This window comes from Canis lupus, chromosome 15, assembly GCF_003254725.2.
Source record: "Canis lupus dingo isolate Sandy chromosome 15, ASM325472v2, whole genome shotgun sequence".
Lineage (NCBI taxonomy): Eukaryota > Metazoa > Chordata > Mammalia > Carnivora > Canidae > Canis > Canis lupus.
In genome coordinates, this window is record NC_064257.1 from 7,237,355 (window position 1) to 7,246,141 (window position 8,787).

At 59.5% G+C, this 8,787-nt stretch overlaps 1 protein-coding gene across 3 annotated transcripts; it reads right to left on the minus strand.

Annotated features, from left to right (window-relative positions):
• Window positions 1–6,104: 6,104 nt before the first annotated feature.
• On the minus strand, window positions 6,105–8,684 carry GJB4 (gap junction protein beta 4). 3 transcript variants are annotated; one of them, XM_025419996.3, is made up of 3 exons: window positions 8,301–8,684; window positions 7,837–8,039; window positions 6,105–7,203 (listed from the first exon to the last, which is right to left on the minus strand). In XM_025419996.3, the coding sequence occupies exon 3, from the start codon at window positions 7,133–7,135 to the stop codon at window positions 6,335–6,337; it is 801 nt and encodes a 266-aa protein (XP_025275781.1). In that variant the 5' UTR covers window positions 7,136–7,203; window positions 7,837–8,039; window positions 8,301–8,684; the 3' UTR covers window positions 6,105–6,334. The 3 variants fall into 3 exon arrangements, with proteins under 3 accessions (XP_025275781.1, XP_025275779.1, XP_048950349.1); XM_025419994.3 differs by lacking the exon at window positions 7,837–8,039 and having other exon boundaries at window positions 8,301–8,678; XM_049094392.1 differs by lacking the exon at window positions 8,301–8,684 and having other exon boundaries at window positions 7,837–8,294.
• Window positions 8,685–8,787: the final 103 nt, after the last annotated feature.

Genomic DNA, 8,787 nt, shown 5'->3' on the forward strand with positions numbered 1-8,787 from the left:
CTCTCTATTTCTTCTTCCTTCTTTCCTTTCTCTTTTCTTGTTTTTTCTTCTTTCCTTCCTTCTCTTCCTTTCACTTCCTTTCCTTTCTTTCTTCCTTTCCATTTTCTTTCTTCTTTTCTTTCTTTCTTTTCCTTTTTCTTACTTCCTTTTCTTATTCCTTGTTTCTCTTTCTTTTTCTTCCTTCTTTTTTTTCTCTTCCTCTTTCTTTCTTTCTTTCTTTCTTTCTTTCTTTCTTTCTTTCTTTCCTTCTTTCTCTTCCTTCCTTCCTTCCTTCCTTCCTTCCTTCCTTCCTTCCTTCCTTCCTTCCTTCCTTCCTTCCTTCCTTCCTTCCTTCCTTCCTTCCTTCCTTCCTTCCTTCCTTCCTTCCTTCTTTTCTCTTTTCTCCCTCCCTCCCTTTCTTCCTTCCTTCTTTTTCTTTTTTAGATTCTTTTTTTTTTTTGAGAGAAGAGCAAGAGTGAGAGAGCACAGGCAGGGGGAGCAGCAGAGCCACTAGCTGGGCTCCATCCCAGGACCCCGGGATCATGACCTGAACTGAAGGCAGACAACGACCGAGCCACCCAAGCGCCCCGGGTCACTTTGTTTTCCATAGTTAAGAGTCTGTTTCTTGGTTTTTCTCTCTCTCTCTCTCTCTCTCTCTCTCTCTCTCTCTCTCTCTCTCTCCACCCATGTTCGTTTGTTTTGTTTCTCATATCCTATTTATGCGTGAAATCATACGGTGTTTGTCTTTCTTTGCCTGACTTCTTTCACTTAGCATAATATTCTCTAGAGTTTGCTACCTATTTTAAGATCACATATTGCCTAGAACAACGTAGTAAACCTATTATTTTTTTCCTCCCCTGAGTAGTTTATGAAGCGATTTTATTTATTTATTTATTTTTATTTTTTTGCGATTTTGTTTAAACTTTGAACATTTTTCCCTAACACCTGGGTTAAGCTCATTAGAGTTTTGTTTGTTATCATTAACCTTTTACAGAATGTGCAGACTTTATTTTTTTGCCCAACTTATTTGTGACATAGTCCTTTTTAAATCCGTGAATGATACTGGGAACTTTATTTTCTGCCATAAAAGCCTGGTTGCATAATACTAGGTTGCATCACTTAAAAAAAAATCATCTGGTAGGTGTGTATTTGTCATCTTCATGACATAACCACTTCCTTTATTGTTCTTAAATTTTTTTTTAAAAAGATTTGCCTACAAAGACAATACTTGCTATTGTAAGGTCACAGCACCAGGAGTAATGGTTGAATCCGTGAGAAATGTCTTTCTCTCCATTTTTTTCTGATTCTACCCAGTGACCTCCACAAATATCCAAGACTTCATTGACTGGAGTTATTTCAGGCTAATGAGTTTCCCCTAAAGAGCATTCGGTTGTTCAAAATGCAGTAATTGAGAGCATGCCCCACAACGTGGGAGACTGTGAGGACTTGGATGTAAGACAGATCATTCTGACCCGAGGGATAATTTTGGAGCAAAGTCTTATCCCATGTTGAGGCACTTTGCTGACAATTCCCAAGTCAGCATTTCCTGACCAGTCCTTTCCTCCCCGCCATCCCATAGCCTACTAGACATCTCCACCTAGGTGCATTTTTATTGAGTGCCTACTACGTGTCAAGCGCTCTTCTCGGTGCTGGTGGATAAAGGAGTGTACACGACAGGGTCCCTGTTCTCAGGAGCGCATCCTAGTGAGAAGACACTGAGAACAGACAAATGTTAAACAACATTTCATTACTAGTAGATGCTACAAGGAAGATAAAATGGGGTCACGTGGCAGAGAGTGACTGTCTGTGGCATATGGGCATCACTGGGGAGGGCGGGTCAGAGATGGCCTCCTGGAGGAGATGTGGATGACAAGGAGACAAGTCATGGGAAGCTCTGCGGGGGAGGAATATTGCCAACAGGAGCCAGTGCAAAGCCTCTGAGATGGGACAAGACCAGCGTAGGGTGTGCGGAAAGGGGAGAGCCAAGGAAGAGGAGTTTGGGGAGGCAGCCAGGGCCTAACCGTGCAGGTCACGGCAATGGATTTGGCCTATTTTCATTTCTTATGACCATTGTGGGAAGCCACCGGGAGGGTTTTAAGCAAGGGAGTGGCTTGACTGATCTTGGCAGAAGATGTTGCAGGCTGCCGTGGGCAGGAGGGACCACAGGGGAGCAAGACAGGAGGCAGGGAGCCAGCTTCTGCAGCTACGCAGGTGTTCAGTGAGGTGGCTTGGCTGGCCGGGGTGGTGGTGGGGGAAGCACTCGGAGATGGTTGGGAGGGAATGGACTTTGAACTTGGAGTTATACCCAATGTGACTTATACTAATGGAGTGGATGTGGGGAATGAGGAAAGAGACGCCGAGGTTTTTGAACTGAGCAGCCGGGTGGATGGGGACATCACCATCCAAGGCAAGAAGACTGGGAGAGAGCATGTATCTGTTCTGTGTTGGGGGGATTAGGAGTTCTGCTTGGGATGGCCCACAGGAAGTTGGATGCATGAGGCCAACACTCGTGGGGGCGGTTAGGTCTGAAGGTATAAATGTGGGAGCCATCAGTTTTATAGATGGTTTTATAGCTGCTACTGGAGAAGATCACAGAGGGGAAAAGAGGGTAGAGAACTGGGCCCTAGGGCACCCCGCATTTGGAGATCAGTGAGAGGAAGAGGAGGGATCGGTGGAGACCAAGGAGGACCCCTTGCAAGGTGGCAGGGAAGCCAGGAGGGGCTGCTGCCCGGAAGCCCGGGGAAGCCGATGTGCCAGGAGGGAGCCCTCGACAGCCAAACGTCACTGAGGGCGTAGGATGAGGATGAAGAGCCGAGCCCTGGACTTGGCAGCTTGTTGGCCATTGGTGACCTTGGCAAGAACGGTCCTACCTAAGATGGGTAATGCGATAAGGGAGTGGAGACGGCAAGTGTAGACAGCGTTTAGGGGGTCGTGGTTTTTTGTAAAGAGGGTGGTAGCTGGAGGACAACGTGGTGTCAAATGGGAAGTTAAAAAAAGGAGAAAGGGCATTAAAGAGTATTTACGGGCTTGTGGGGCAAGACCTGTGGAGCCCCGTCCAGAGGAGGCAAGAGGCGAGGCTCCAGTGTCCAAGTGAAGGGGGTACGAGGAGCAAGGATGCGCATCCGCGTCCCAGGGGGGAGGCGGAGTAGATGGGAGGCCAATGCTGGCCTCCGTGCTGAGGAGGTTTCTGGGAGTCGAGGCTGGAGCTTTGGGGCAAGAGAAGGTATGATACGGTCATCTTGGAGACGATGGCTACAGTTTTAAGAAATGTAGAATTTGCTGGAGGGCCTGGGTGCCCGCCTGAGGTTCGCGGTCCGAAATCTCCCCCGAAACCCGCCGGTCCCGGTCGCTTTATTGTCCAGGACAATACTGGGGGACGGGGTGTGAGCACGCCCATGGGAGGCTGCGCAGGGCAACGAGGACGGGTGCAAACACGGGAGTCGAAGCCCGGGGAGGTGGGTGTGAGGTGCCAGGTCCCCAGGAATGGTAGGTGGTGTAGCATCGGAGGGAGAGACCCCGGGGACCCGGGGTGGGCGGGAGGGAGGAGATGACCGGGTGCCTTATTTATCTCCCTGATGCCACGTGTCTGCGCTGTGTCATCCGCGTGTCCCGCAAACCTGCTGCTCGGCCTTGTCACCAGGCTTGCTCTCCCTCTGCCTCGCACCCCCTCCTGCTCTGCTTGGCAAAATCCTCTTCTTTCCCCAGGTGTCAGCTTCAGGAGTCTCAGGGAAGGGGTGCCTGGGGGCTCAGTCGGTGAAGCGTCTGCCTGAGGCTCGGGTCTCGGTCCCGGGGGCCTGGGATCGAGCCCCGCGTCGGGCTCCCTGCTCAGCGGAGCGTCTGCGTCTCCGTCTCCTGCACCTGCTTCCCTCACCTGCCCCTGAGTCTGTGCACACATTCTCTCAAATGAGTAAATAAAATCTTTAAAAAAGTAAAGAAGCCCCCGAGCCGCCTGTCCTGCGCCCCGGATGTTGGATCCACCTTCCCCCGCCCCAGCGCCCTGTGCTCCCCAGCGGCCCAGGAACTGTCCTCTGGAGACCAGAGATTGTATCTAACGCCTCCCAGATGAACCCTCGGCGCCCAGCGTGGGGCTTGTCACGTAAACGTGAACAATAAATATTTGTTGACTGGAATCCACTGGGAGATTCTAGGGGTGGAGCAGTTTGGGTGAAGACAAGGCCCAGGTGTGGTCCTGTGAGTGGGCAGCTAAATGGGGCAGAGGAGGAGGCCACGGGAGACGCCGAGCATGGAATGAAGAGGACAGAGTGACCCCCGGGCGGCCCCGCAGCCCTGGGCTGTGAGGGGATCCCCAAGACCCTGACTCGGGTCCTCACATCTTCAGGAAGCGAGAAGCCATGAGGGGCGGCGATGCGGGTGGGGCGGTGGTGGGGGGACGGATGGCAGGGGCCGGGCGTGAGGGTGGGGCTGGGGGTGGGGGCGACCTGAGAGCATGGGGGGCGGTTACTGGGGATGGAAGCGCCAGAGCCCAACTCCTGGGGGAATCCTCGGGGTCCCCTGCGGCCTCCAGCTGCCCGGATGGTGCTCGGGATCAGGACCTGGGCCTCTGGGAACAGCACCCACAAAGAGGGCTCCTCGGATGGTCGGGTTCTGGGCTCCCCCCCACCCCGCCCCGTGGAGCGCTGGGGACCGGAGTGGGGACTCTGGACTCTTGGCTGGCCTGAGTCATGTGGGGCCCTCAGGGTCCGAACTGGTTCTGGGGCTGGGCGGTCACGGCTCTGGTCTGCATTGGAGGGGGCCTCCCTTATTTACTGTGGTCAGTGGATGCCCTTTAAATGGACATGCCTTCCCCAGCTGCTGTGAATATAGGGTGCTCCTGGCTTGAGGCTGCCCTCCCCCCAAGACTGACCCCGGTTGACTAGGAGTCACCAACCTGCCCCCGGGGCGGCCGGGAGCCAACGACGGGCTGGTACGGGAGCTCGTTCCGAAGCCTGATGCCCCCTCTTCCTCCAGCGGGGACAGCTCAGTGCTGGGATGGGTGGTCCCACGGCCCGGCAGCCCGCCGGGGTCAAGGCGAGGTTCCCTGAGCCGTACCCAGCTCAGCTCGGCCCCTCCCTCACGCTCCCCTCGCCCTCTGCTCCTCACACACCCTGATTCCCGCCCCCGGCTCTGCTTCCAGGGAGTCTGACCTAAGACCAGGTGGGTCCTGATGTCGTCCCACACCTGGGGTTGGGGAGGCTCAGGGGCTCCCTCCAGACCCCAGGAGACACGGCCCTGTGGACTCAGCCCACCAGGATGCACTTGGGCGGGGGCCTCCGTGCTCTGGGCCACTTCCTCAGCTATAAATGCAGCGTCAAGGCTACCCTCACTCAGAGCAACGGTGATGGGACTTGGGAACCAAGGAGGGGCCGCGCGGGGTGGGAAGGGTTCAGCTGAGCATGAGGACCCTTCCGCCGCGTGGCTTGTAGCTCGCTGACCCACGACCAAACAGTTTCTGAGGTGGATGGGGAGCGGGGTGGTCAGCGTCGTGCTGGGGACGGGCTCACAGATGGATGGCAAGCGGCCTCCGGGTCCTGCATGGGCGGCTGGGCGGCTGTAGGTGCCCCGGGGGCTGCTCCCTGGGGGGTCGGCGGGGGGCTCTAGGGCTCAGAGGCAGGGCCAGGCTGTGGGGGGGGTGGCTCTGGGGGCGCCAGGGGCTGGGGTGTGGCTGGGAGGGTGAGGGGATGTGTGCCTGGGGCGCAGGAGGGGGGTTCCTCCGACCTGGGGCTCTGCGCGGGTGTTCTTGGGAGGCCCCGCCTGTGGGCCAAACCCGCACCCTGGGCCCGGCCCCGCCCTGGAGGGGGGCTCGCCTCCCCGACTCCTGTGCTGCGGGAAGCAGAAGCCTCCTGCAGCCACGCGTGCCTGGAGGGTCTCCCCCTGAGAACCGGCCTGCATTGGGCCTGCGGTCCCCCAGCTCCCAGCCTCCTGCCAAGTCCAGGGACCCCTGGGGCAGCGTCTCGGCACTCCCCTGGCGTCCCGGGGCGCACCCTACATGCGTGTGAGCTGCGTGCTGCGGGGTGTGTGTGTGTTTATGACACGTGAGCTGGGCCCCGAGGTTCTGGGGTCAGGTGCCCACCGAGTGGTTGGGGCCTCCGTTCTGAGGTCCACTGTGAAGCCCCCGACCCTCAAAATACCAGGAAAATCATGTTTATTAATGGCTGTAACATACCCCATTGCCAGGTACAAAATTCCCACCAGCCGCCAACCTCCCTCCTCCGGGGCCCCGGACACCCGGCCGCGCCCCAGCCCTGGCCCCTGGCCGGGCTTCCTGAGCCCTGCCACCGTCTTCCTCACCTGTCCTGCCGCCAAAGAGATGCCACTGCCCGGCCGTGGCCTTAGGTCCTCGCTACCCACCTCCAGGCTATGGGAACCCACCTGCGTCCATCGAGGCTGACCCTGCCTTCATGAGGACAGAGTTCCCGTCCTGGGGGGGCTCTCCCTGGGAGAGGGCATAGGGGGGGCACGTATCGGGCAGGCGGTCCCGGTGGTGGGGCCGCCTGCGCCGCGGATGGAAGGTCTCCAGGCACCTCTTGCCCACCAGGTAGGTGACCTCGCTGAGGTTGAGCAGGATGCAGATGACGGCCGTGGCCACCATGAAGTAGGTGAAGACCTTCTTCTCGGTGGGCCGGGAGATGTAGCAGTCGACCGTGTGCGGGCACGGGGCCTCGGAGCAGGCCACCACGCGGGGCATGTCGTAGTCCTGGTACAGGCGGTGGAAGATGTACAGGAAGCCCGAGTCGACGGCCGCCTTGAAGATGAGGCTCAGCAGGTAGGTCCACCACAGGCCGCCACGCTTCTTGCTCGGGTTGTCGTACAGCGACGGCGCGCCGGGCCCGTGCTTCAGCCGGTGCTTGCGTTCGCGCTCCTGGCGGTAGGCCACGTGCATGACCACGAGCAGCGACGGGCAGGTGACCAGGATGAGCTGCAGCGCCCAGAGGCGCACGTGCGACACGGGGAAGAACTCGTCGTAGCAGACGTTGGGGCAGCCCGGCTGCCTGGTGTTGCACACGAAGTCCTTCTGCTCGTCGTCCCACACCTCCTCGGCCGCCACCACGTACACCAGCACGCGGAACAGGAACACCACCGACAGCCAGATGCGGCCCAGCGCCGTGGAGTACTTGTTCACGCCGCTCAGGAGCCCCTGCAGGGACGCCCAGTTCATGCCGGGGGAGTCCGTGGGCCCTCTGGGGGACCGTCGGCCGTCGGGAGCACCCACTCGGGGTGTGGAGCCTGCAGAGGGGGGCCCGGGGTCAAAGAAGGGGCCTGTGACCACGTCCTCATGGCGACGGTGTCGGGGGGTCGGGATGGCCATCCGCAGGAAGTGGCCGAGCTGCCCTTGACCCCCGTCTTCTAGCTCCAAAACTGGGGCCTTGTTTATGCTACAAAGTCATGGATACAGCTGCTCCCGCCCACTTCTTTGACCCCGACTCTTGGCCCTGCGGGTCACACGACCGCTGCTCCGGAACCGGGCAGAAGGTCTGGGTCGGATGACTGCCCCCCTTTGAGCTGCCAAGGGCAGCAGGGGTGGGAGTGGGGGGCTGTGTCAGCGGAGCCGGGCGTGCGGCACGCGTTCCCATTAGCCCCTCTCTCTGGCCAACCCAGATGACATGAGGACATCCCTCAACGTGAGCAGGCTGTTTGGAACCGTGGGGGGCTTGGCACCCCCCCACCCCTCCCTGCAGGGGTGCAGACTGTCCTGACCGCGTGGCTTCCTCTGGAATTCCAACCATTTGGGCTTTAGGGAGGGACTGGGGAGGGGACAGATGGGGCAGGCTCCGGCTGGCAGCTGGCTCCTGACCTTCCTCTGCCCTCCTTCTCTGTCTCCCCTTGTTCCGCTGGGCTCCATCCCCCACGCCCCCTTACCTGGAGCACCAGCAGGTCCAGCTCTGGCCCCGGCTCAGACCTCGGCCTCCACGGACCTGGTGATCCTGGGACGTTTCCTGAGTGCCCTCCTTTGTCCTTCCCAGCAGGACGGGGACAGGACTCTGTGGCCTGTGCACCTGGCTCGGGCTGTCAGCGCGGGGATTGTGGCTCTGCAGCCCACCCGGCGGCTCCCGGCCCCTGGCCTGCCCCGGGAGCACGATAGGCCTTGGCTGGACGGCAACTCCCCCTTCCTGGGGCCTCCTCTTTCTCGTCTCATCTCCGGTCCTCTGTCCTCCCTTTGGTCCCACAGGGCATCCCTTCCCTGCTCGTGGCTCCCTTGGGGTTTCTCCGGGGATCCTCCTCCCCGGACCCCAGCCTGCAGCCCGAGGTGCTGGGGATCCTCAGCCCGTCAGGTCCCTGCCCCCCAGCCCGATCCCCTGCAGGCTGCCCACATGGCTCCTCACCTTTCCTGGGTCTAGCAGCACCTCACCTCTCCGTCCCGGGCTTGTCTGTCTGCCTGAGGGCCTCCCGGGGGCAGCTTTTGTTCCTCGCTCCTGTGCAGGGTGGAGCTTTCTGGGCCAATGAGCCAAGGGAGAGTGAGCGGGTGGGCAGGCGGGCGGACTTCCCCGGGCACATGTTCAGAGCAAACACCTGGGGCCCTTCTCCCCCGGCCCACGCCCTCCCTGCAGCCCTATGGGCATGGCTGGTCTGCTGGGCTGGCAGGCTTGTGGGTGAGGGGGCAGGCTGTGCGCCGGTGGGGGCCGGGGGGGCAGCGCGGAGCCCAGAACCTGCTGCTCCGATGCCCGGGCCCAGGTCGGCCCAGCACCCCTGGGTGTGGCCCCCAGCCCTTGCCGTTGCCCTATTGCCCCCGGTCCCTCTGGCCCCAGGCCACTCCCTTGCCCTCTTCTCCAGAAGCACGGCTCCGAGGTCCTCTGCATCGATGGGACGGGG

Excerpts from the sequence above, each read along its gene's own strand:
- GJB4 (XM_025419996.3), bottom strand. The coding sequence starts at position 7,135 with ATGAACTGGGCGTCCCTGCAGGGGCTCCTGAGCGGCGTGAACAAGTAC.